Source organism: Accipiter gentilis, chromosome 8 (genome assembly GCF_929443795.1).
Source record: "Accipiter gentilis chromosome 8, bAccGen1.1, whole genome shotgun sequence".
NCBI lineage: Eukaryota > Metazoa > Chordata > Aves > Accipitriformes > Accipitridae > Astur > Astur gentilis.
The window spans coordinates 37845652-37872714 of record NC_064887.1 but is presented as its reverse complement, the minus strand read 5'-3'; the positions used below and the strand labels follow the sequence as shown (position 1 = coordinate 37872714).

Here is a 27063-nt window from a genome sequence, read left to right as displayed (position 1 = left end):
AGCTACTGTTGTCTATGTAGTTATATGTCTCCTTTATAAATGTTTTTAAGTATGAAATCACCTTGTAAATCCCACACCTACCCAACATCATAAAAACTTAATTTTGCCTATTAAAGATTTAGAACTTGCCACTTACCTACACTTTCCCAAAGGGAATCTTCTTACAAAGGGAGACAGACAACTGTAAAGACCAATTGAGGCAGCCAGGCAGAATATTCCTATGATAACATAGACTGAGAAAGAAAAAGTAGTAAGTCCAAGTAGGATAAGTTAAGAGATGCTTTGTTTCATATCCTGGCTGAATAAAGAACAGGCAATCAAAAAACCTGAATGAGAAACAAGGCTTACATTTCACCAATAAACGTTAAATTCAGAGACTTCAAATGACTGTTAATTAAATTTATGCTCTTTAGGTATCTAATTCTAGCTCATTTTACTCAGGTGTACTTTATGCAATAGCTACTTCAACAAATCAAAACCTCTGTGCTAATATTTTAAAAATCATTAAATCATAAGCCTAAAAAGGCAATTTATGGTGAAGTGTTTATCTTCTCATTATGAGTATATATAAGCGTTATAGGGGAACTCGCTTAGCAGCAAAATGAATTAATACAGATGGGATGCATCTTTCATAACTCCCTCAGAAATATGAGGACTGAAGTTCCAGTGCATTAGGCTCTCATGTTCTTCTGTCAACCAATTTGATAAGTGATCAGTAGAAACTTATAAACTTTATAAAGATAAAAAAATTGATCCTGGATCCCATAGCTTAACTTCAAATTGAACAACAGAAAGACAAATATAGCTTTGAGAACACCTTTGACAAAAAATAAAAGGTGGAAGATATGAAGTCTGTATCTACTTAATAGGCTTTAACATTTGCTAAGCTCTATGATCACCTAATTCAACCTCACTAAAAGCAGGTATAGAAATCTACTTGGTGGGTTTTCTTACAGGGTTTTGAATCATGTGGGATGAAGAAACATGGCAGAAGACAGCCATTTCATAATTATTTTCACAGTAAAAATGTTCTTTGAACTATGGCAGCCTTGTGATATTGAATATGTATCAATAAAAATACAACTTTAAGAGTACCTAAGTGGTCGTAGAAGAAATAAAGGAGGACCAGCATTGAGCAGCACATCACTACAAATACACAGATCATTATTGGAGTCACATCAACCGTTTCATCATCATGTTTCTCTGCCCCATCATCACGTTTGTGCTTCATGTACCTCCTGAAAGAGTAACATGGCTATAATCAGTCCATTCCTTCTGCAACAAAGTATATAAAGGGCACTGAATCTTCAGGGAGAACTACATGGGGTTGGAAAACATGACACCACCAATGCCTGCATTGATTTCCACTCAAGTCAGTGGAACTCCACATTTTGCATGTATGTATGAACATCAGACATAACACAATTCATAAAACAATAACTACTGCATTAGTTTATCAAGAGTACTATTCTTCATTCACTAGGAACCCAACAGAATCCTGAAAATTACTGCAGAATAATTTGCTGACTTCCAAAGAAATCCTAAAGTCAGGTTGTATATGTAAAGTAAATGTTAAAAATAAGTGTGGCACAGACAACCTCCTCTGCCCAACTCCACCTACTGGCAAAAAGTAACCATAAAATTTCAATAAAAGATTCGAAATAAACATAGTATATGTTAGCCACCTACTCAGTTTGTTTTGCACTATACTAGTAAGAACATCTTTTTTTTTATATATATATATATTTTTACGGTGGATTTTTGCAAAAGCCCAAATAGGAAGCCTATTACTATCCAATTTTCCTTCTGAACTTTTCAAATGTTTGGCTTTTTGACAAGGCAAAACACTAAACTGCTACATGCAAATTACACTCTAATAATTTCATACAGTGACAAAGCTAATACCAGGCTCAGGGCCTTTCAAATGTCACATCAGCATTTTTCCATTCTGGTTATATAGACAGTCTCTAAATCTCATTAGGAGAGCTACCAGGTGATCTTTAGATAAATACCAGTTACTCACTTTTTCACATCTCTGCTTCCTGCCCAGTAGCCTCCAATTGCAACAGTCCCCACAGCCATGACAAATATAATCACCATGTTATAGTCTAGCACAGGCTCATTTGGTGCATACATCGCCCCTTTCACTGAGCTGCCAAAACTCTGTGGAGGTAAGTACAAGTTATGAAGAACTTCAAAAAAGCTACCTTAGCAATGGTTCAGTTATTTAGTTTACCCTAAGCAACCTCAGAATCAAACTTTATAATAAATACTTAAGAGAAATCTATTAGCTCTACTATTAGTGATATTTATTTCCAGCCCCAGACTCCATTTTGATTTTATTCTGAAAATGAGAAGTAACCTCCCAAGAGATTCACTTTTTTTTTTTTCAAAACATAATAATGCAATATTCATGAATACAACTCTCTACAGATTCAAAGCTCTTAAGATGGACTTCAAATACTGTTGAGCAGTGACTCATTTAAAGGAGATAATATAAATTGGAGCATTTAGTATCAAGTTTACCTTGCCAATATCTAACATATCGGTATAGCTGAGCAGAGCCACAGGAATATCAATCTCTTCATATTGACTCCTGTTACCCCCAGGAGGAACCTGAAAGACAGTTCAGACCAGGTAAGAATATCCATTTCTGCAAATATTCTACTGCTTCAAAAGGATTGAAGTTGCAAGTTCTGTTTCTGTTAACTTGGAAAATATTCTAGAAAGGAACATAATGACAGCAAAAACTCAAAGTCAAAATGTATGCCTGTTTCCAGTAAAATATAAGTCATTAAAGACTTAACAGCAAAATGCAGCAACCCAACTTCAAGCAGTATCTTTTCCACATCAGGGTCATGGTTTTATGACTGATGTGTGCCTCTGGTATTAACTACAGTATTCAGAACTACTAATTTTACAAAACGTACACTGGTGATGCTCCAGTTGAATCTAAAGCGCTAGATTAACTGTGCTCTAAATCTCACTGAAGGTAGTAGTATGAGTCAAGAAACCAACCTCCTTCTTTGATTCCATTATTTCATATGACATAAGGATAATTCTGAGCCCTCGACTTGAAAGTTACATGGGCTTTACGCAGCACTCCTCCTACTTAAATGAGCACCTCCTCCTGTTTCATTAATCCTTCCTTCAGATTTATTATTTCCACACACCACCATGCAATGTACATATACGCATAAACACACACGCATATATATATTATTTATTTTAAAGAGGAGCATCAGTCAACAGCAATGAGCACTGAAGACAAGACAATATCTAACATCACAGGAGTATCAGCAATATAGAAAGACAGACTTACCAGTCTCTCTCTACTAACGATCAACAGCCCACGAGCTCCATTTATCTGAGCAAGCCTCACTTTCTCATAGAAAGTGCAATTCCCTCGCATCACCATGGGGATTTGGTTATTAAATCCCCCATCAGGTACATCAGAAGGAGAACACAAAACAGATGCTGTCTGATCCTGCAGTTGCAAGAGTGACTGCAAAGAAAGAAAATAGTTAAATACATATATATAAAATAAAATTATGAAAGAACTCAAGAGCAGAAACCACAGAGTACCTACAGGGTAGTTGAGAACTTTCAAGTAATGGAGTGATATTCTCAGAGAAACTTGAAAGCTGGAACAGTGTGTCACTCTATTACATAGAGTCCTGCCTTGCTTCACCTTTTAGTTCAAAATTCTACTGGTAATAAAATTTGGGTTATGATCTGCACTTGCAGTGTTTTATTCAGCACTGTTGCTATTCTGATACATGTATCCAAGATGTAGGAAGAGTACAGCAAAGTCTTATAATTGCTAGGGTGGCACAGAGTGGCAGGCTGAGATTATGTAGGGTATGAACAGCTAGAAACACAAACACAGGCTAAGGTAAAGTACAAAAGCACAGGCAACAAAAATAAACTCCATTTTGAAACCAAGCACATGCAGTTAGCTGAGATTTTGGATCCTAAGTACCTGAATACTGGATTCTAAGCAGCTTCTCTCACTGCTTGCAATTCAGAGATGTTGCAGGCCTACCTCAACTGCTTAGTTTTGGCCCTCCTCAGACCTAAAGACATCTACTCTGGTATGTTTACACAGGAACAGCCCAAAGACACTTCAAGGTTTTAGAAATAACACCATCACAAATTGTTCCTTGCAAAACCAAAAGAGCAATGAGCATCTTTGCCCCAGTTTTATTTGCAAGTCGCCTGAAAAATCCAATTACCCACCAAATAACTGATTCTTGGTGTGAACGGTGCTAACAGAAGCAGGTCACAGCCCCAGTCTTGCTAGGAGTTGAGCTGTTAGGCTTGAGAAGTGTTATGGTAAAGTTTTAACCTGAAAAGCTGACACAGGTAACACTTTGTACTAGAAATCCACAGGTACATGATACAATATCAGATACCTGTATAACTGACTCTACTGTTTTAGGAGGGAAAGCTAAGGGTCAAGCTGTCAGTAGCTCCAAGCTTATTCAGAAAAGTGCCGTCTCCAACCTGGCTCCTACTACAGAGATAGTAAAATGTCTCTACACACACTTCCTGGTTGTCCAGATTTCAGGAAAGCTTATCAGCTCTATCAGAGCACAACACAATCAGAGTGAGCTCAGGCTGGTGGACTGCATCACCTCAGTTAATAAATTGTGTGCTGCTGGAGTACTGGAGGGGAGGAGGAGGAGGGAGAATGTGAAAGAAGGGAAAGGCAGAGGGAGATCTGAGGAAGGAAACAAGGATAGGCAAGGGACATAGCATGGGCAACCCAAGTGCTCTGTGGGAGGCAGATCAGAACCTGTTCAATGCTTTAGTTTCAGTTCAGAGCAAGCTATTCTGGACGACATTAGCTCCTGCAGAGCTACTGAAATATGTCTCCAGTGAATTTTTGAGACTGGTTGAAACAAGATGTCTATAGTACAGTCCCCAACTCTCACAAATCCTAGAGTCTAGACTGCTAGAGACTCTGTGGGAAGTCTGCCTGGATCCAGTCGAACAAGACCCTAAGCCTCTCAAACCAGCTTCACGCACTTCTGTGTTCCCTCTTCTGCTGTTGAAGCAAAGGGATACAGTATGTACATGTGCTGACTTCACGTTACATGAAGTCAGGTCAAGCGCAAGAGTTTGTTAGCTGGGGCTACACAACGCAAAGGCAGCTGCAGCATCTGAGCTATTTATGTATCTAGGGAACAATCAGCAGTTGTGACAAACCTACCGTGGGTTATTAAAAGTTGATTATACATTGATAAAGAACATTAATAATTCTGTTTAGCAGACAACTGATAGATTAAGGAATACAATGAATAAAATCAACAGAGTATCAGTCAGCTACTCCACATCTTCCCCTATTAGTAGCTTGTTCAATGTGTACTTGCTGATTTCATCATTCAGTGACAGTAACTTTTTCTCACAGAATAGAGTGAAGAATTGACTCAACTGTCAGCTCATACAGCTTTGGATAATGCAGCAAAAGCTCGACACAGTTTGTGACTACTTATTCTTACACTTGACAAAACTGTGAACCACTGAGAAAGCACTAAAGGTCACAGTTCAGTATATCAGCAAGGCCATGTGGTATCTTTTTGTATCATACTGACATACAAAAACTCCTTTGCAAACACAGGTGAGTGCCATTTTCATTTAATTGATTATGTTGGGCAAACGGAAGATTTTTGTTTTGAACCAGAAATAGTCATTACCTCTGCATGCTGCCTGGAAAAGAATATTGCCATCATAGCACTGCCTACGGTGATCTTAAAAGATAAATATATTTTCTAAGTAGAGCAAAGTAGTTGCTTCAAATTCTACTAATCCAAGTTAAAAATTAAAAGTTTCCCTGTAACAAAGGCATTTTTTAATACATTCTTCTGTCATTGCTTGGCTAGGTACTTACAGCTTTACCCAGATCATGTGGCAAATGAGCCCACTGAGAGTTGAAGAGGATACAGTAGTCTTTTCCTTTGCTGCTCCCCTTCTCTGACAGGACATGTACCATCCCATACTCACAGTACACCTGAAAACATAAGAAAAATTTCACTACAAGAATTTTAGGTCACATGAAATAGCAGAAGTGACGGGCATAACTTGCTGCTGACTAGCCTCCTTTGTATTTTAAAAAAAAAAGATTCTACAAAGTTTCAGTATCTGTGCAGGGAATACAGTGGAATTTGTTATTATTTCCATCTTACTTCAGACAAAGGCTTCAGATGCATTAGGCAGATTCCCTCCTACAAAGCAACTGGTCAAAGAATCAAATGAAGCCTCACTAAATGTTATTAGATGTGTTTTAAAAAAAAATGAACAACCACCCCATACAACACAGCTAGAATGGTGCATATATGTATGTAACCAGAGCAATAGAAAGAAGCTGGACTACTGCAGAACAGATAAGAGAGCTAGAATAAGAGGCCTGGCCCCTACCACCTCCTGAAAGTACAGCCTGAAGCAGTGATCAATTCCAGATTCGCACTGCTCCAAAACTCAGCCTTGGACACATTTTTTGTAGGTCTGACACAACCCCACAGCATCATCAGCTCTCTTTTTATGTCCTAGGTAGCACATGTAGATTTTTGAAGACTATATACTGCATATACTTTTCACTGCTTCAGTGACTAGCAGTCGAAACTCACAACTATATTTTGCTGTCAAAACTCCCAACTATACTTGCTAAAGGTAGTGAAGATTACACATCTAAGAGTCATAATGACAGGCCTGTACTGGGTCTGGCTAGGATGGAGTTAATTTTCTTCATAGCAGCTGGTATGGTGCTGTGTTTTAGATCTGTGACCAAAACAATGCTGAAAAACAAATGTTTTAACTATTGCTGAACAGTGTTTGCAGGTTATCAAGGCTTTCTCTGTTTCTCACTCTGTGCCTCCAGTGAACAGACTGGGGGGTGCACAAGAGGTTGGGACACAACCAGGCAGATGACTAAACAAAGAGATATTCCATGCCATACAATGCTATGCTCAGCAACAAGTGAAAAGAGGGGTTTTTTTAAGGAGGTTAGCCATCTTTTGCTCAGGAGCTGGCTGGGCATTGGTCTACCTGTGGGAGGTGATGAGTGATTGCCTTTGCATCACTTGTTTTGTTTTCTTTCTTCTTCTACTTCTCCTTTGCTTATTAAACAATTTTTATCCCAAGCCACAAGTTTTCTGGCTTTTACTCTTCCTTTCTTCTTTCCTGTCTCACTGAGGGTGGGAGGGGAAGTGAGTGAGCAGCTGTGTAGTGCTTAGCTGCCTACCGGGGTTAACCCACAACAAGGTCATAGAGGCAGAACATGACAGTTTCGCTCCAGTTGCTTATAGGTAAAATCCCTTAACTTGAACAATGAATCATGAGCTTTGGCCACCTTTAACTTGATGGTCAGCCTCTGGAACAGACCTGAGTTGCAGTGGAAGGACCATCTGAATTCTACACCCAAGTACAGCCCAGGCTACCTACAGTCCTGGGCTGAAGAACTAGGAACACTACACTCAAAGCTCTGAGTGCACCTCATGCACAGTTAGTCACAGGCAAGTTTTCAAACGTAACCTGGCCTACCATTCTTCACTCAAAGCTCTCTTAAAACTATTACTAATTCCTCAAAGCTTCAAAAGGTACAAAAAAAGTAGACTCCACATGAAGCTCAAGTCTTCACCTAATCAAGGCATGCTTGTGGTATAAGTTATTTCCAGTTGACATGCAGCCTGGCTTCAGTTTGGAGCTACATCAGCTTTTATGGGAGCTGCCGCTGGGAGCAGCCCGTGGTGGCAAGAATAATCCTAGTTGGCTTAATCATGGAAACATCACAATTCTCCTGAAGAACTCCAGGAAACTGAAGTAACAAGCCAGATACTGTAGGAATTTGGAGAAAGAGAACAAGGACTGCAGAGAAAAGTAAACACAGTAACATGCACCAAATACCTCACTTTAAGGCATCTTCTCAGTTGTGATACACTGTAAGTAGTCTGTTTACTCAGCTAAGCATTCTAACCACATCTAACTGCAAAAAGTGCTCCTTTTAACACAAATATTTTCAGCTTCCCATCCCTGCAAAATATTACATAGCAAACATAGTAATTTCCTCACTATTTTGGTTATGTCAGATGTTATCAGGCTATCCTCCAGCTAAATTGAAAGACCTAGGGGCTAGCATAGGGTGACTGGTCATCACAAGCAGGTACTAGCAAACACTTCGTTATTACAGAGTTATTGACCCATCTTCTTATTCTTCACTATGACCTCTGTTCTTCTTAATGTTTCTTCCCCTCCTTCTCTGTGTATAGTGACGCAATTTTGTGAGTACCAGATACAATCCTCATCTTGAACCCAAAAAGCCAGACCAAAACCACCTATAAGACCATACATAGACCCTGCAAAAGTAACTATTTTTGTGGAGTTGATGCACTTTTCTGCTTGTACACCAAGTCCTGGTAGATATTCACCCAGGCAACCAGAAATCAGGATGACAAACAAAGCAGCTGTGGAAGTATAGGCAATGTCCCTACCACTAGTGGTGGTTTTATTTAACTTTAATTAGTTAATTAATTAATTCTCATATTAACTGAACCAAAATAACTGTAAATCCTCCCCACCCTCAGAAATGATTGAAGAAACACAAAGTGTATCATGAACTGTTACTGTTCTTGCAGTCTAAGGGCTCCGATACAAATCCTCCTTCCAATTTCTAAGTGGCAAATAGTTACTTTGTGTTGCTTCACTCTCTAACAATATGGTCTTTGCCTTGCTGGAACAAGAAGGCATGCAGAATTTAATTTTAACATCATCCAAGTCACCATTAAGTTCTATGGGACACTTCTATGCTCTTCAGGGCAGCAACAACGGGGTTGCAGGCACTGTCTTGGGAGTAGTGTCAGGCACCATCTCCACTAGTTGTAAAAGTGTAAGTTTAAGAACCCTTTCCTTCATGCAAAATACTGAATATCAGCTCCTTGGTACCAAGCCTGCTCACATGCATTCTGTGACCCATCTGATCAAGTTTGAATACCACCACATTAAGAATTCAATTATTCAATTTAAGATTAAGATCTGACCATTGCACAGCTGCTGCAGAAAGCTTTAAATGCTTCAGATAAAAAAAAAAAAATCCAGATACAAAAGAAATGCTCAGAAAGCAGGACAAAAAATAACTTTTGAGGTTGTTTTGGTTTGGGGTTTTTTCCCCTCCCCCTCTTTAAGTTCAATTATACAAGTCCAGATCAATGCTTCTTTTTGAAGAAGGACAGTCTTTCTGATCTTTAAATATCACTTCAGAGCCTCACAGTCCTCTTACAGAGCAACTTCAATCATAGAATCATAGAAACTTTTAGGTTGGAAAAGACCTTCAAGATCGAGTCCAACCATTAACCATGCCCACTAAACCAGGTCCTGAAGTACCCTGTCCACCTGCTTTTTGAATATCTCCAGGGATGGTGACTCAACCACTTCCCTGGGCAGCCCATTCCAATGTTTGACAACCCTCTCAGTAAATTTTTTTTTCCTAATATCTGACCTAAATCTCCCTTGCCTCGACTTGAGGCCATTTCCTCTCATCCTATCTCCAGCCACCTGACAGAAGAGACCCGCACCCACCTCACTGCAAGCCCCTTTCAGGCAGTTGTAGAGAGTGATAAGGTCTCCCCTCAGCCTCCTCTTTTCTAGACTAAACAGCCTCAGTTCCCTCAGCCGCTCCTCATAAGACTTGTGCTCCAGTCATGCTGTCTGTTAATAGACTATAAAAAGACAATGCTTATTATATCTGTACTTTGGCTACATATGAGCTATTAGATAGTCAGGAAAAAAATTGACCACATATTAAATGTAGCATTCTCAAAACGCTATTTTAGCCCAGTGATTTGGAAATCCAGTGCTTAGGAATACTAAACATTGTTAATGTAACTGGATTCTTCCTATTATCACTTCTGTGTTCCAAGAGCATTTGCTTCATATTGTAAGGGGAAGTTTCTCCATTCTATTGGCATTTTAATGAGAACTCTCAATAACCCTTACTAACACTTAGCACTTTGTTTTAAAAAAAAATCTGAAACACGTACAACAACTGAACTGGCTCTCACCTTTAGTCACACATTTTGTTTCTGGTGGAACACTGCCCATTCATTAGTGACCCCAGGACACAGGATGAGCAGACACCATCAGTTCAGCACCACCAACAGCAGCAGGTTCAGAGAAAAACCCAAATAGCCGTCCCCCACCCCCAAACACCACCACCACCTCCCCCCCCCCCCAACTATCTTATCTTTCTACCATCCCCCTTACTGTCCTCTACCCACAGACCTAACCCCTTCCTTCCCATTCTTCATTGTCTCTTTCTCCTGCCCAGCACTCTTAAACAAAACTGAAGGCATTGACTGAAGACATGTTTAATTGCTCTATTGCTCAGATTTAGTCTTCCCCAAGCAAATCACTTGGTACCTACCAGAACTGATGAAACCTTGCTCTGGCAAGAAACACAAGGTAATATCCCTAACCATCACTGCTACTGAATTAGACAAAGTTGTGACAGACTGACCTGTACATCTAGCTTAACATTCATAAGCTAAACAGACAAATGATTTGATAATTATACAGTTACACTCTTACAAATACATCTTACACATTCGTTTCTCCAGGTAGCAACTGAGAAACAAGATCCTAAAGATGAGTGGAGGCAGCAGCGAAGTTGTGTCTTAACATGTTTGTTCAAAAATCCACTAAAAGAATCCATCATTCTCATTTCTCCCTCTTTACTTCAAACCCCACTACACAGTAGTTACCCTGCACCCCCAAGAGACATTCAGGGTAAAAAGATGCTTTTTGGAACACTTCAAAGAATCGTCCTTTAAACATAAACAATCTCCACGCTGTCTGGAGAATAAATGATGCCATTCTACTGCAAGATATCAGCAAAGCAGTAAAGAAACATCATCCTAAAAATACACAGGAGGTAGAGATTTTTATTTTTAGCCCTTTTGTATATAATTGGTCTTCGATAACTCATGCAGCAACTTTTTTTTTTTTTTTTTTAATAACATCAGTGTTCATTAAGTGCTCTAAAATCTATTACATTTGTCCTGAAGTGCGCTGGGCATGGCAGGTTACACTGTTTATTTCAGTGCAGATTAAAGCATCTTCAGCAAAGTGCAAGTTTACAAGATACAGCTATTTATGGAGGAAGGGAGACACTATTGTGCATATGCAGTGAGGAAAAAATGTGTTTAGCAAAGACCCCAACTATTTGTCATGGTGGACTTTAACTCATATCTCAGCTATCCAACCATAGCACCTAAAACCCTTTCAAAAAAAGGAAGAAGTATTGAAAAATAATCCATTATTATTAGCTTGAATTTTACTCTCAAGAGTAACAAGCCACAGAGATCCAAACACAGACAAAGAGACCAGTACAAAAGTGTTTCCTGCTTATTGTTATAAGATCTGACTGGGCTTAAAAAAAATTAATAAATTTAGTAGCACAGTTTTGAATATTATGTGTACAACTGCCTCCAAAATCTTCAGGGAGTTTTGCAGAAGCTAGCTACCTGTAATTGAACAGCTTTACGCATTTGAGAAACAATCAACCTCTACAGTTAAAAGTTTTACATTTAGAAAATATATTCTATACATCTTTAAAACAAGAGAATAAGTATAGGGTGTATTGCTACATTTCCTTTTAGATAACCATTACTGGAACTCAGTAATAATCCCCAATGGCACACTGAAGACAGTAATACACAATTGTGCTTTCTGAGCAACTTAATAGATGTTCTTTAAAGAAATATTAAGGGAGTAAAAGGTTCCTAATGCGAAGTGCTCAAAACATTTTAGAAGCTATGTGTGCTTTTCTGCTAAAAGCCAAGTAAAAAATCTAGGATGAGAGGTATTAAATGGAACATGAGCAGGACTAAAAGCAAAAGAGGGTGTACAGAGTTTTAGAAAGTCTATACAGAATGTGGATTAACAAACATTTTTACAAAGCAATTATCACTTAACATCAAAGCATAGTTCTGAAGTCTGTTAACAGCCATTACATGTTTGTTCTTATCCTCCCACTCAGGTAGAGCCATAGGCATCAGAGTTTCTTGTTTCAGTACCATAAGGCTTTGATGCTCCCAGTTTTGTTTTTATGTCAACAGAAGTAAGTTCAAAGCAGTGCAGCTGATACACTGGGATGGTGGCAACATTTATGATGGTTCTTACTTCCTAGAGATCACTCCATATCCTAGATTAACCCATAAGAAAATGCAATCTCCTGTGCAGATCCTATACAATGCTGCTACAATCCCCAAGGGCTGTTTTCCAAGTGTTTGGGTATCAAGCCCAGCCTTTTTCAAACACTGACCGAAAAACAACAGCTGCTGTGACAATAAGAGTTTTCTGGTACTTGCTTCTTAAAGTACATATGATTTAGAAAGCACTACAACAAACTTCAATAGGAATGGGCTTCCCAGCCTCAAAAAGCAGAATTAGCTTCTTCCAGTTCAGTAGGGAATTATCTATTTTCCCTATATGAATAAGGAGAGAGTATTTGTATTTAAACATTGTTACCAATCAGGCATCCATATTCAACAACAGTGCCAGGTCACAAGCAAGACCTCTGCAAAGCTGGAAATCTGCTAGAATCACAGCTTTATGAAGACTGTTGTACAATTAACACAAAGCTAAGTGTTTTATATAAAGCTGCAAAACAAGGAAAAGGTTTTCACACAACAGAAGCATAAAGTCTGACAGTACAACTTAACAGGCAACTGAGCCAATCTAATTGTGGCATTAGAAGAACATGCTTGTTTGCTCTGAACCTCATCAGACCTATGGTTTATTTAATGCATTAAAAGAACAGAACACTCCCCATTTTTTTGCTAAGTGAGTTTTTTTTTTGTTATGCTGGTGAATTAATGCAGCTCAGAGCCAAGCACTGGGGCTTGCAAGTTAAATGATGAAAGAAGGTGGAGAGGATGAATTCAGCTCACCTGTGTTTCAAGAAACAGCAGTGTGAGTGATTGAGCCAACCTAGTGGCTCATTCTTGTTTGTTCCTCCCTGTCTCTGTCCCAAAACTCACCTGGATGCCCCCTACACTTTTTCCAGTTTCATTAGCTCTATCAGCTGATTTGGTCACCTGAATCTCAAGGAGATTTATCATACACTAGAAGCTGTGTTCCTTGAAGAAGGAATGAATGAGCTATGCCTACTCTTACAGCACGTATCATGCAAGACACAGAGTTCCCAAGAGCTGGAGTATGCTCTTTCCCATGAACTGCACCAATCAATTTGGAGACCATCAACAGCAGACAGCAAGACTGCACACAAAGAAAACATCCCTTCAGCAAGCACTGTACAGTGGAGTGAGTTTCATATTCACGATGCAACAATTCCATGAGACTAAACTGTCATCCACTACCTTAATCCAGATTTCAGACAGTCTTTTCAATTCTTCAGACCTACACCATAGAGCACTCTGATTTTAAATACAGTTTCTGTACCACCTCAACTCAATATTCTGCTGAAAGCTAGTATAGTGAAGACCAGCTAGATCCAACATGCTCACTGCAGATCATGTTACTATATTCTTCATTAGACAAAGGCTCATATATATCTGCTATTGTTAAAGGACAACTGAGAGGTAGCAATGCCATGAAGGAATGGTTAGAATGAGAGGGAAGTTAAATGAAAAGTGAGGACTCGGATACCAAAGCAAAGTCTAAGTGCAGATTGTACCTGGATCTGTAAGATCACACCCCTCTTTAGGTGTTCCCAGATGAGGACCCAGATTTGGGAGAGCCATACTCACTAGCCAAGTGTCATGGTTTAACCCCAGCCAGCAACTAAGCACCATGCAGCCGCTTACTCACTTCTCCCCCACCCAGCAGGATGAGGGAGAAAATCAGGAAAAGGAAAAAAACTCGTGGGTTGAGATAAGAACAGTTTAATACAACAGAAAAGAAGACACTAATAATGATAATACTAATAAAATGACAACAGTAATAATAAAAGGATTGGAATACACAAATGATGCACAGTGCAATTGCTCACCACCCACCAATCGACAACCAGTTAGTCCACGAGTGGTGATCCCCACTGCCCCCAGTTTATATACTAGATGTTACATCACACAGTATGGAATACCCCGTTGGCCACTTTGGGTCAGCTGCCCTGGCTGTGTGCCCTCCCAACTTCCTGCACCCCTCCAGCTTTCTCGCTGGCTGGGCATCAGAAGCTGAAAAATCCTTGACTTTAGACTAAACATTACTTAGTAGCAACTGAAAACATCAGTGTGTTATCAACATTCTTCTTATATCTAACTCAAAAACATAGCACTACACCAGCTACTAGGAAGACAATTAACTCTATCCCAGCTGAAATCAGGACACCAAGCTGTTCCTTCTCCCTATATAAATCAGAGTTTAGAAGCAAATGTGGACACTACCTCCCCCTGCCCAGGGGAAAAAAAAAAATAAAAAAATCCTATTATCCTATCTCAAGGAGGGAGATAAAGATATATTCCAAATAAGCCCAACAGCACTAAGACAAGAGTCAGTCACTGATAATGAGTACAGCTGGTGCACAGCAAATGCACACAACAGCTCATTATGAGAGCTGCCAGCTTTGTTCCCCAGAATAACCCCATCCATCAGTCACTGGTGTAACATGGTAGTACATACAAGTGCATCAGAGCACTCCTCTCTGCCTCAAGATGAGGATGATGTACCATACTGACAAATGCAAGTACAAGAAATGTAAAAATATTGCAAAATATGAGGTATTCAAACAAATTTTAAATGAGCCAGCTTGGCTAACAGAAACATATTAACAGCATACAGTAAATCCACTTTTTGCTGCAGCAGAAGGACCGTTTCAGCACTCTGGCCAGCCTGTTCAAAGCTTGCTCAAGCACGTTAGCACTGTTCCACTGCACAGACATATTAAATGACTTGCTTACACAAGGGAAGCATGCTGCGATGCATGGAGCTGAAGCCAAGATCTCCCAAGTATCCACTTACTCAGACTATCTCACCTGCTGTCCTTTCACACTGTGATGTGCTCACCATTTCTCAACTAATGCTTGAAACTGACTCCATGCTAGTTCTTGACCCATTCTTATATCTTATTAATTTGTGGGGCCTACACTAGCACTACCAGTCCACTTGAAGCATTAACAGAGATGCCAAAATGCACAGACCATGTGTGGGATAAGGAAGGGATGATGCAGGAAAAGATGATGGAGGAAAAGAAAAAAAGAGGATGATGCAGAAATAAAAAGAGCTTAACTGGCAGCCAGAGCATTCTGTAACTGAAGATCACTGGCAAGGAATCAGTAAGGAGACAGGTATGGGAAAAGCGAAAAATTAGACTGTCACGTTAAAATGTTACATCAATTATACCCAAGAAGACATAGTACCCTCCAAGTTACCTAACAAACCATTAAGAACTTTAAATGACAGTTCAACATTTTCAGAACACAAAACACCTGAACTTAAAATACAAAAGCTATGTACCATGCAATGCAATACCTAAAAATCCACTCCCTCCCGTGTCAGGATTACATGCCTAGCTTGTCGCACCCTTAACAATGTATCCCACAAAACTTATTACTACTCTAAGTAACGAGAACGCAAGACTCAAGACAGGCTATGGGGTCAGGTTCAGCACAAATCCCCTTTCTTTCCTGCTAACTGCTTTCTCAGAGTGACTTTTGTCAGTCTGGATGAACCCAAAGCCAAGAGCCATCCCTGTTGTGACGATACCAACCCCAACTGTTGGCCTGCACACCCTTCCCGAAGGGCTGCCTGGAGAAGGCTGCTGGCCCGACAGGGACCCAACTATGGGGAATACGCTGTTAACTACAAAAAGAAGAAAAATAAACCACCGCAAACCCCAAACAAACCCGAACATACATAAATACTGCTAAATCACGACGGAGACACAACATAGACGTGGGGAGGCGGCCTGGGGTGCGAATGATGCTGTCTTCTTTCCTCCAGAAAAAGCGGGCCGCAACTTGGTCATTAACACTCTGCCAGGGAGGGCTGCGGCACCCTCCTCCAGCTGCCGGGCAGCCCAGTTTGTGCTCTGGGCCGCTACTAGCCACGAAAGGAGACTCTCAGACCGAGAAACACCGTCCGACCAGGCGAGGCCACCAGCATCACGGACCCCGCCAGGGCCCTCGGACCAGCTTTGCCCGTCACCCCTCTCCGCCCGGCTGCTGCCCCCCATCCCAGCAGGGCTCCCCGCCAGGGCGCGGGGCCCAAGGAGCTCCCAGGGCCGGTGCAGCCCCTCACCTGCGGCAGAAAACAGAAGAGCAGCCAGGAGCGGAGCCAGGCCCGCCGCGCCGCCATCCCGGTCCAGCTGCGCCGCCGCCCGCTTTGTTTCCGAGCGGGGCCGGGCCGGACCCCTTCCGCACCGGGTAACCTAGCAACTCCGCCCCGGAAGTCCCGCCCCGCGCCCGTGAGCTGCTAATGGGCTTCGCCGAGGTCGAACGTCACTTCTGGCAGCGGCGAATGAAATGGCGAGCGTCGGCGGAGGTGGTGGCGGCGCGGGCAAGATGGCGGTGAGAAGCGGGGTTTCTGCGGTGCGCGGCCTTATGTGAGGAGGCGAGCCGGACCCGGGGTGTCTCTCGCTGATCGTTGGCGGCCTAGGGGTGGGCCCGGCCCGGCCCCTGCGGGGGGATTTATGGCCGCGTGTGCCGCGGCGGTGCCGTGGAGGCCCGGCCGTCCTGTGCTGCCGGCCCGCTGCCGTGCTAGTCGGCTCTGTCCTCTTCCCTTCTTTCGCGTGGAGCTCTGTCTTGGGGCGGCTTCTGTGGCCGTGTTGCAAACAGCGCAATAAAAAGAAATGTTATGGAGGGTATATGTAACCGGGGGGAAGGGTGGGGCAGGGGAGGGTTCTTTCTAATTCAGATTGTCTTTGCTCCTCGCCTTTAGGACAAGGAGAAGAAGAAGAAGGAGAGTATTTTGGACCTCTCCAAGTACATCGACAAAACAATCCGAGTGAAATTCCAAGGTGGGAGAGAAGGTAAGCCAGCGGTAGGCCCCGGACCGGGGATGAGGCATGTGTCTCTGCAGCATGAAGCTTACTTTGCATTTTGGTGTTTTGGCTCCGTCTTTGCTTGTCGGCTTTTGCCTCCTGTGTTGCTTGCTTTCAAGGAAACATGATGAGTAGCAGGTGCTTTTATTTGTTCCTGTTTGCAGTTACCGGTGTGATGCTTATTGCCTTTAACTTTTCTGTTAATCCCCTGGCTGCAGTTTTGTCTTTGTTTCATCTGTGCACCTTTTTTTCATCTTCTCTTATTAGTTGTCTTCAACTGTCTTGTTTCTTCTGGCTGTTTTCTCATATTGCAAGGGTGCACTTAAGGCAGCAAAGAAACATTTATGGGTGTTACTGTTGTCCAAAAAGCAGGTTTGTCACCTGGTGTGTGACGAGCCAATAATCACACACTCAGGAGAGACATTATTTATTTAATGTTTGTGCAAAGATGGGTGCTATGTGGTAATTCCACAAAGCTAGCATACCCTGCAGTTAAGCAAGCAATTTATACAGTTTTAGATTCATCCACTTAGTTTCCAAAGTCCTTCCCCAAAATCATTATTGGTAGTTGCTTATCTGCCACCATTTCTATTGGGCTAAGGTTTTTCTCCACTTCCAGTTAAAAGTACAGTGTTCTTTTATTCTACAGCACATGCTCAGGAAGGTGGGGTGGAGGTAAGTTTTTAGGTCTTGAATTGAGTTGGTGGTCTTGATCTTCCACCTGCTGCCTTTACTTTTCCCCTAGTTCATGCTGGTTTGGCAATCATCTGGCCTTTGGTGCCTTCTGGAGCAGGATGTTTCCTTTTCCTCAGCCTTTAGTTCCTCCTTCAAGGGTATACTTGCTGGCAAAGTCTGCATCGTTTATACAAAGTAACCAGGCCTACATAGTGAAACTACTGAGTGATGGTCCTCCTTAAAGGACAATGCATCATGTTTAACCCTAAATTGAGGTGTATCAACCACAGTTAGGCCATAACATTTAACTGGATTACGATTAATACACCTGTCATCCCTTTCATCTCTTAACATACTAAATGTGCCTGGAGTTCATTGATTGTTTCAATATATTTCACCATGTCTTTTCATCACTTTTGAGGGTTTTACATCGTTGTTCCCTGCTCCCCCTTACTTGCTCCCTCACTGTATCTACAGCTATCCATCCCAATGCAGCTCATAGTGCCACCTGCAGGCTACTTGTTTGTCTGAAAGTTAACAGCATGCTGCGTGGAAGATGCTCGGCAGAAGCTTTTGCAAAGCAAACTTGGTTTGCTTTTAAAAATGTCTTTTAAAACTCCACTGGGACCTGCTGCTTGTGACGTTTTGGAAGTTACTTGGGTGCCTTGCTGATAAGTGTGGGTTTTGGGGGGGGTGGGGGTCCTTTTGTAGTTTTGGGGCAGTTGACAATTCCATTGAATCTATTGGTTTAGATTTTCTTCTCAAAAAATTCATGCCAAGTTCCTTTATGTTTTTCATAGAACACCTGGGATTGTAAGAGTCTCTTCTTTGATTTGGGCTGTTAGCAATGATAGTAATGCTGGTAATCAACAAGTATTTTTCAACTTGGGAGATCATTCTGTGTAGTCTTGCAATTTATTTAGTGCCCAGTCTTGTGGAATTGTACTCTTTTGGGACAAAGTGCTTGTCTGTCTGCAGTGCATTGCTATGAAGGCAGTGCTTATGCTAAAGGGATTATATTCTAGGAGAGCACCTGGAAGATGGGTTTTCTGAGGAAAACAGGAGAACACTTCAGAATTTTATCTTGCCTCATTTTTTGCCATATCCCTTTGCTAAGGGTATTTATTTGGTTTTTGGGTGGTTTGTTGTTTTGTTTGTTTTTTTTTGTTTGGGGGTTGTGTCATGTGACTTGTATTTATTTGTTATGCTGAAGTCTTCTTAAAATGCCTCTGAAATTGCCTGAAAACAAAAATGTTAGTGTCTTGAAGAGCATTTTGAAGAATTGGTTGAATAACTATTAAGTTTCAATTGGTACAAAGCAAATGGGGTTCTTGTGCATTTGCACTTTGATAAAGAAGGCACTGTTTAATCTCTCTGGTCTCATTTGCTTGATAGCCTTGCTTGAAGGAGGGAACAGAGCTGGAGAACTGAATCTGACCTTCATGAAGTCTTGTGTTGCTGTATACCTGGGTTTGGTCTCTAATCATTGTTTTGTGTGTGGTCTTCAATAGCAAGTGGTGTCTTGAAAGGATTTGACCCTCTTCTGAACCTTGTGCTAGACGGTACCATTGAATATATGCGAGGTAAGTAATATGCTATCTGTGTCAAGCCTTTTTTCTGCTTGCGCGTGTCCCCCCCCGCCCCGAATAATTTTCTTAACAGAAATCTTACAGCTCTGTGAGTTAATAACCATAAACTGCGGGTTGACATCAAACTGAGACACATTCATGATAAGTTGTAAAGAAAGGGATAACAGAAGTTAGATTAAGCATATTCACTGTATTAGAACATTCTTGATAGTCCTTGCTTGAGCTCCTCTATAACTCATTTGCTGCTTTTGTCCTCTAAATCTTGAATAAAGTAGTGTGTCTCTCTTCAGATAAGGCAATTGCCTTTGCCTTTATTTATACTGCTGGAGGGTTGCTGTTTTGCTCAAAGGAGGAAAAGCATCTCAGCAAGAACTAGTATCGTACTGTCTTAAACACTACTGTAAATGCACTCTTTGCGTTTCTGTGGAACTAAAGCCTTCTATAGCTTCTTAGATCTAATAGAGCTGTAGGGCTTTTTTTCTTATTATTTGTTTCTTTTTCCCATCCAAGGATAAATATTCCCATTTCCCTTTCTTCTCTCTGAAACAAAACTTATCATATGATAGGTCAAAGTTTTTGAAGAGTGTTCCCTTGCTTGCTTACAAGGAAGCCCCTGAAGCTTTAATTTTGTTCTCAGAAGGTAGTTTTAAAAGATGAGTGTAGTGCACTTTTGTCGAATATATTGACTTCTCAAGGAGTGTAGAATTGGCTATTGTTAAGTGTTTCTCTGTCCCCACAGCCTTGTTTGGCTTGGTCTGGGAATAGACCAGTGCATTCTGAAGTCAGGGTCTTTTGCTGATTTGCATTGATCCTAAAAATGTTTGTCTATAATGGCATTTGAAATAGGGTCAGGAGCTTTTTTAATTACTTGTATGTATGCTTTTGGTTAGATGAATGAAAGGACATTTGAATTCTTTAAAAGACATGTGTTCCACTTTGCATACAAAGCAAAGTTCTTTATTGCTCACTGTAGCATGTGCTACTTTTGAAAATTAGTAAATCAGTAATGTCTTGGAAGACATCAGGTATTACTGCTGCATCACTTCTATAGTCCATGTGTTCAATAAAACAGTGCAGAGGTGCCTGGAAAAAAACCGTATGTCTGTGCCTTTTGAAGTTGATGGAATTTGGCTTCTATTCCCTATGTTGACATTGTAACTGTCGGTCTCTTTTTCAGATCCAGATGATCAATACAAATTAACAGAAGACACACGTCAGCTGGGACTTGTGGTCTGCAGAGGGACTTCTGTGGTTCTTATTTGTCCACAGGATGGAATGGAAGCTATTCCAAACCCTTTTATTCAGCAGCAAGATGGCTAATGCTTTCTTTGGATTGTCTCTGAAGACTTCAAGGGTGCAAATCATTGGAGAAAACTATCAGTGTGCGAGAAGCTTCCTGTTTTGGGGGAGGAGTTTGAATGTGTATTTGTTAGTGTGAAAGAACGGTCAACTTTTATTTTTGTGGCTTTCTATAAATGATGAGAGGATGGGGCATGACGTGTAAGAAGTAAGTTCTGATTTTATTTTTTTTTCCCCTCCTGCAAATAAGTGTATAACTACATTGTTTAGAGCTGACAGGAGAGAATATATTGTCATGGTATTGTCTGAGACCCTCTTGATCTTGTGAGTTTTCAAACAACCACATAAAATTAGGAAAGAATGCCCTGAATATTGGTTATATTATTTACATTTTAAAATACATTGAAAATGTACTTAATCTAAATTAATGTAAAGCCTAAATACATTAGAACATGTTTTTCTTCCTCTTAGATGTCAGTACTCAGCTGGGAAGCATTGTGTTGTAGTCTTCCCCACTGTTGAGTTCAGTCTCTTTTGCCTGCTTGCTCCAGCGCATGCAGGAAAATTACTTTCCTTATATAGTACCTTGTCATCACCTTTACAAGCTGTGTTGCTAAGATCTTTTCTAGCACTTGTTGCAGATCTTGTGGGCTGTGATCTGTGTATCAGAAGTTTCACATATTTCTACCGAAGGACTGGACTAACTTCTAGGATGATTCTTGGCTCAGTGACATGAACCTTACAGAAGTATTTGATACTTGGAATTTTAGGGGAAGAATATTTAAGATCCTAATGTTCAATTGTAGGCAGTATCTGGAAATACTGCATATTTTTATATTGTAGCTGTCTACTTGTGGTTCTGCTTGTTATAACTTGATTTGTAAGTCAACATTTTTATTTCTTTTATACTGCAGAAACAGCAAGATTTGAGGAGTTCTGAGTGAATAAATACAAATTAATCTGTTCCTGAATGTCTGGTTTTTTTAGTCTGGAAAAAGTGCTCTATAGCTGACACTGCAGTTCTCCATAGCTGTAAATCTAAATGAAATTTGTTCGGGAGGTATGTAAACACAGCAAAATCAGGAGGGACCGGATCAGAAGCTGTGCTCTGCTCTAAGACAGGAAATCAATGAGAAATTATTAAAGCATCTGGTCCCTTTTCTGAGGACTCGTGCATTTCTGTTAGGCATTTTAAAGACTGTCTAGTAGAGGCTATTTGCCTGTAAGCTGTACGTAACCTGCTTCTGCCACCTGTTTTTCCTGAGGACCCTTTATGAGGAGGATGTGGCAGAGTAAATTGTTTTGGTGGCAGCAGCAGTCTTGTTCCTAGAGGTTGTCAAGAAAACATGCCAAGGTTGTGTTGGCTGTTCATTTTGGCAACAGCACCATACTCCCATTTGTAACCTTTCCTGCATCAGCTCTGAAATGGATGGGAACCTGAAGTAAACAAATTCCAGTTCAGTGTGTCAGACTTCTCCAGGAGGCTATGAAACTAGGAACTAATTATCTTGTGTGGCATATTGCCTGTGTAAACTTCAGTGCTTCTGGATTTTAATGTCCTAGGAGCTTACTCTTTGAGTACTTCACAGAGCTGTCTGTAGAGTCATGTTCCTTCCAACGTAATTTTTTTCTAACACCACAAAGCTTGTTCTTCATGCAATTGCACAATTCAAAAGAGTCTCCTTATTTAGAGCGTTTGGAGCAGAATTTGCTCACCATCAGCCCGAGTAGAGTCTTGAACCATCCCTTAGGTGGGAGAGAGATTGCTGGTGGTTGATACCAACAACATGCTGCACCATCTCTGCACTCTCTTGTTTTCTGAGTGTAGTGTCAGAAACAGACCTGTTGAAGCTCTCTTCAGTAGATTGCAGGCTCTAGATGCAGAGGGTACAGAGATCTGCCTAAAGTCATGTGTCAAGTGCATAAACTCTGGCAATGGGCATGTTTCCAGCATTTCCTGCTCAGTTAATAGGTTGCTCAGTCTTCATTGCAAGATACATGGCTGTCCTTTGTAGTGCAGACTTCTGGGTTATATTTAGGAGTCAAGTACCTGAAAATAAGAATATAAAAATGATGGGGGACAAACTTTTTAGCAGGGCCTGTTGTGGTAGGGCAATGACTAATGTTTTTAAATTAAAAGAGGGTAGATTCAGGCTAGATGTAAGGAAGAAATTTTTTACAATGAGGGTGGTTGACCAGAGAGGTGATTGATGCTCCATCCCTGGAAATGTTCAAGGTCAGGTTGGATGTGGCTCTGGGCAACCTGATCTACTTGAAGGTGTCCCTGTTCATTGCAGGGGGGTTGGACTAGACCTAAAAGGTCCCTTCCAACCCAAACTATTCTGTGATTCTATAGCTGAATTTTAAATGTGGATATGCTTTTCTATTGGATTAATTCTTAAATGTGACTGTTTATAAAGCCATTTGTAACAGCAGTTTTGCAGAAGCCTCTTCCAGAAATGCAAGGGAGAACCTCCAGGGAAAAAAGGTGTTCAGATAGCACTATTCTGCTTGCTGAACTCCACCAAGAAGTGGGACTGAGTCTTGCTGGGATGGGCTCTTTGGGATAAGGGGCCCTAGTTCAAGGTCACTATGCAAATCTCTCCACCTAATAGCTTGGTCTAAACACTTTGGAGGAATTCACTGTGTGGAATCAGTGAGCTGTTGCTTATACTATGACTATATCTGTTCAGTGCATTGAGAATGAGGATGACCAAATAATGTGACAGCCATCTGGGTTTGAATGAGGGCTCATTGCTTCCCCCATCTCTTACTAAAGTATAAAGTTAAATATATGCTAAATACTGCAAGCAATCTGGAATTTGATACTATACTTGAACTGATGAAGGATATGGCTTTGGGGAAATCGGTGTGTTTTCCCAGAAGTCTCGAGCTTTCCTCTGGTTTTGATCTGCAGAAGTGGAAAGTATTGTAATGGATACTTTTTTCCAAATGGGTTCAATGTTCTACAACTTCTTGATATTTAGTCAGTGCTTAGGAAGGTTTTCGTTGTTTCTCCTCTTTCCTCCTCATAGTCCAGGCTCTTTGCTTGGCTAACAGCTCTGCTAATTCATTATCATCTTACCTGGCTAAGGTAGATGCCAATTAAATCTGTGGTTTTTTGGTTATACAGCTCTCCTGCTATTGCTGCTGTGAAAGCAGCAAGACAGACTGAAGAGCAAAGCGGGAGGGTAGAAAACATACTCTATTTTTAGGACAAGATTGGCTTATCTTGTATTTATACTAGCTAGGGGGATAATGTTTCCAGAGACCTCACATGAGTAAAGGCTGCATAAGGATTGAGTTAATTTTAACTGCCTGGCAGTCAACAAGCATGGAGCCTGCACAAGAACCAGAGGAGCTGGGACCTCAGACAGAAATGATTGCAGACACAGTTCTTGAGGTTGGAGAGAGACTCTTTCAGGTCAGCCGTAGGGTGCTTTCAGTACACAGTCGTTATTTTGAAGCCATGTTTTTTGGGGGAGCGAGAGAGAGCTGTGAACACCACATAGTGATCAGAGGGATTGATGCAGTGCCTTTTCAGGCACTACTTGAGTTCACTCACACAGCCCAAGTGCTTATAGGTCAAGAAAATGTGACCAGCTTACTGGAAACAGCTGATTTTTTTCAGTTTGACAGGGTGAAACTGTTGTGTGAGAAATTTCTGGAGAGAGAGCTGCATGTTTCTAACTGCCTGGGCCTGATGACCTACTCGCAGCAATTTGCCTTTATGGAGCTGTATGCGTCTGCTATGAATGTGGCTCTCACTCACTGGGGGGATGTGATGTGCCAGGAAGAATTTAAGGCATTACCCAAAGAAATGCTGATGCAGCTCATAAAAAGCGATGACCTCTTTGTTTCGCGAGAAGATGTGGTTTTTGACAGTATTATGAGATGGGTAATGGAGGACCCAGCAACGAGAGAAGAAGACTTTCTAGATTTGGTGGGCGAAGTCAGGGTCGCTTTCCTGAGTTTGTCCTTCCTTGATACCTTGGTGAAACGCAGCAAGTACCCTGGAGAGATGGATACCTTTTCCAGAATAATAAAGAAGTTGGACAGCTGTCCTCCACCCAGCTGGCAAAATACAGAACTGTGTCCTTATGCTGGTCGGAGCTATGACACTTTATATGTCCTGGGAGGAAAGCATGACAAGGAACAGCAAGAATTATTTCTCTTTCAACCTAGAACGGGGACCTGGCAGGCTTGTTCTCCACTGCAGCGCAGGAACCTCACCCAATATGCAGTGGCAGCAGTAGGTAACTTACAGAGAAGTGGGACTGAGCAAATGCAAACACAAGTTGAGGCTGAGACACCCAAATGCAGGGAGTTCAGCTGCTTCTCCTGTAAAACTGCGTTGTTCAGCGTTGCCAAAACCTCATTCATATTGTGCTCATATTTGTTCAAAGAGTGATTTTGTTTTCTTTAGTCCTGGGAGAATGTTAGACAAGGCTGAATATTTCTTTTCATACAGCAGAAACTATTGAACTCCTTACATTAGCTCTATGTGGAGTGAGTCTAATGACTTCACTGTAAGCAGTGTATTTTTTTGGCCTTCTCTTCCATGGTGGTTTTGACAGATGGTGACTTCTGATTTATAGTTCCCATTAAGTTAAACTTACCCATGGATGTTGTGAAATCTTCATGCTTGGAGACTTTCAAGACAGCTTAGTACCATGGCTTCCCTTATTTAGTGTTGGTGATAGTCCCATTTCAAGTGGGAGTTTGGATGTGAGATCCCCAGAGGTTCTTTCCAAACAGTGTTTCCATAATTCTGTTCAAGAGTGGGAGCAGACTTGGAAGGACTTACCGCATCCTGTAGGCGCAGCGTATCTGTGCAGATGAGGAATCAAATACTGCAAACTGATAAAAAGTGCAGTAATTTTCTCTGCTCATCTTGCACCTCATTGGTACAGCCCAGGAAGAAATGGGAACCTTGGTTCTCAGGAGCAATTTTCAGCCCTCACGTAACTGATACTTTTCTCTGCTGTCTTTCCAGGGAGCTTCCTTTTTGTGACAGGAGGGTATTTCCGAGATGAGTTTGTGTGGTATAGTGTGGATTGGGTGCTTATCTACAATTGCTTGGACAATAGCTGGCTGGAAGGGCCTGCCATGAAGAAGTCCCGCAATAGCCATTGTGCAGTAGGAGCAGGGCTCTACCTGTATGTACTTGGAGGGAGCACAGATGAAGGGATAATCCCAGCAGTGGAGCGCATGGCTCTGACGGAGTCAGAGTGGGAAAGCACGAGTCCTATGGCTCAACCTGTGGAGAGAGGAGATGCGGTCAGTGTGGGAACCAGGATCTATGTGGTCTGTGGCCTGGATGAAAATGGACATGTATATGATGGAGTGCAAAGGCTGAACACAGAGACGGACAGCTGGGATGTCATCTCATTCTCCCCGCTTCCAAGGTAAGAAATAATCTTCTGGGACCTAGCAGGAGAAGAAAGGTTCTACAGCTTTGGTCTTGCTCCAAGAAGAGGTTTGGACTGGAGAAACCCAGAAGTCCTGTCCACCAACATTTCTGTGATTCTCTGTTTAAATGGGACTCTTGATATGAGGACCAAGGTCACACTGAATATTTCAGGGGCCAGATCTTTCTATTGATTCTGATCAAGGATTTCTTCCCTCCTAGGTATGACCTCTGCATCACATCACTGAATGGTGCTCTGTACACCATAGGAGGGGGAGCTTTTCGATTTGATGTGGAGACAGATGAATGGACCCAGGTGGATGAGGAATGCTTGACCCAGAAGTTCTTCATGGGATGCAGCACTGTGAATGGACGAATTTATCTCCTTGGACAGAGGAAGGGGAACGGTGCCCTCCCCATTGTAGTCCTCTTTGATCCCTACATTGATATGTGCCAGGTCATAGATAACAAACTCCCTTGCCCCCTTCCTATTCATGGATGTGTGTCTGTGCGAAGATTTGATACGTGGGCATGAGCGATGCCAGATCCAGCATATCCAAAAAGTCATGTGCTTTATAGCTGATGGGAGTTAGATTGCATCAGGTTTGGTCTGTGAAATTTTTTAATTTTGAAAATAGATCTGTTCCTTCATAACTTTTTTTTTCTACCTGGCACCTGAACTTGAAGCAAAAGCCAGTGAAACCTTTGTGTCTACACGAGGTTGCAGGCCGTTATTGGAAATAGTGGTCAGCGTTGTTATGGTACATAAACTCCTCAGGGTTGATGCTAAATAAAGGGCTGCTCTGACCTTTAACCTCTGTGTCTCTCTGTCCTTTGAACAGCTGGGAGAGACAGGAAAGTCATTGCATCAGTGTTAGAAAAATTGTAGGAGTAAAATAACAAATCAAATCTGTGTCAAGGGAATCTTCAGCAGGATGTATGAGCTCTTAGTGCTGTAGGACAGAGCAAAAAAACCCAACCCCACAACCAACCACTGCGGTCAAGCCATACCCAGTATCAGTATCGTTTTAGCCTGAAATAAGCAAGTTTCCCAGGTTATGTAATTATGCCTAAAATTACCTTTATTCCAGGCTGGA

General features: G+C 41.4%; 3 protein-coding genes across 6 annotated transcripts in view; 2 read left to right on the top strand and 1 right to left on the bottom strand.

The window, feature by feature from the left end:
- SPPL2B (signal peptide peptidase like 2B) overlaps positions 1 to 16383 on the bottom strand; it is a 30025-nt gene extending 13642 nt beyond the window's left edge. For 3 of the 4 annotated variants that reach the window (XR_007506862.1, XM_049807108.1, XM_049807110.1), the window contains exons 1-7: positions 16252 to 16383; positions 5894 to 6013; positions 3323 to 3505; positions 2527 to 2616; positions 2024 to 2163; positions 1096 to 1238; positions 137 to 233 (exon numbers count right to left, since the gene is read on the bottom strand). Coding sequence is in view for 3 of the 4 variants with exons in the window: in XM_049807108.1 (XP_049663065.1) it covers positions 137 to 233; positions 1096 to 1238; positions 2024 to 2163; positions 2527 to 2616; positions 3323 to 3505; positions 5894 to 6013; positions 16252 to 16308 (830 nt within the window). In the remaining variant the exon portion in view is untranslated. The remainder of the gene's footprint in view (positions 1 to 136; positions 234 to 1095; positions 1239 to 2023; positions 2164 to 2526; positions 2617 to 3322; positions 3506 to 5893; positions 6014 to 16251) is intronic. The other variant, XM_049807109.1, reaches the window with a different exon arrangement.
- A 44-nt stretch (positions 16384 to 16427) lies between these two features.
- LSM7 (LSM7 homolog, U6 small nuclear RNA and mRNA degradation associated) lies at positions 16428 to 21500 on the top strand. The gene is made up of 4 exons (XM_049807113.1): positions 16428 to 16520; positions 16891 to 16981; positions 19180 to 19251; positions 20435 to 21500. Exons 1-4 carry the CDS (start codon positions 16476 to 16478, stop codon positions 20575 to 20577), a joined length of 351 nt encoding a protein of 116 aa, XP_049663070.1. The 5' UTR covers positions 16428 to 16475; the 3' UTR covers positions 20578 to 21500.
- Positions 21501 to 21655: 155 nt separating this feature from the next.
- Positions 21656 to 26738, top strand: LOC126041468 (kelch-like protein 24). Its single transcript, XM_049807112.1, has 3 exons — positions 21656 to 24812; positions 25553 to 25964; positions 26189 to 26738. The coding sequence occupies exons 1-3, from the start codon at positions 23834 to 23836 to the stop codon at positions 26499 to 26501; spliced, it is 1704 nt and encodes a 567-aa protein (XP_049663069.1). The 5' UTR covers positions 21656 to 23833; the 3' UTR covers positions 26502 to 26738.
- Positions 26739 to 27063: the final 325 nt, after the last annotated feature.

Bases quoted from the DNA above. Each gene is read 5' to 3' on its own strand.
- LSM7 (XM_049807113.1), top strand. From the start codon at position 16,476: ATGGCGAGCGTCGGCGGAGGTGGTGGCGGCGCGGGCAAGATGGCG. The intron at 16,521-16,890 runs GTGAGAAGCGGG...CCTCGCCTTTAG, and splicing joins GCGGCGCGGGCAAGATGGCG to GACAAGGAGAAGAAGAAGAA. The intron at 16,982-19,179 runs GTAAGCCAGCGG...GGTCTTCAATAG, and splicing joins ATTCCAAGGTGGGAGAGAAG to CAAGTGGTGTCTTGAAAGGA.
- LOC126041468 (XM_049807112.1), top strand. From the start codon at position 23,834: ATGAGTAAAGGCTGCATAAGGATTGAGTTAATTTTAACTGCCTGGCAG. The intron at 24,813-25,552 runs GTAACTTACAGA...CTGTCTTTCCAG, and splicing joins ATATGCAGTGGCAGCAGTAG to GGAGCTTCCTTTTTGTGACA. The intron at 25,965-26,188 runs GTAAGAAATAAT...CTTCCCTCCTAG, and splicing joins TCATTCTCCCCGCTTCCAAG to GTATGACCTCTGCATCACAT.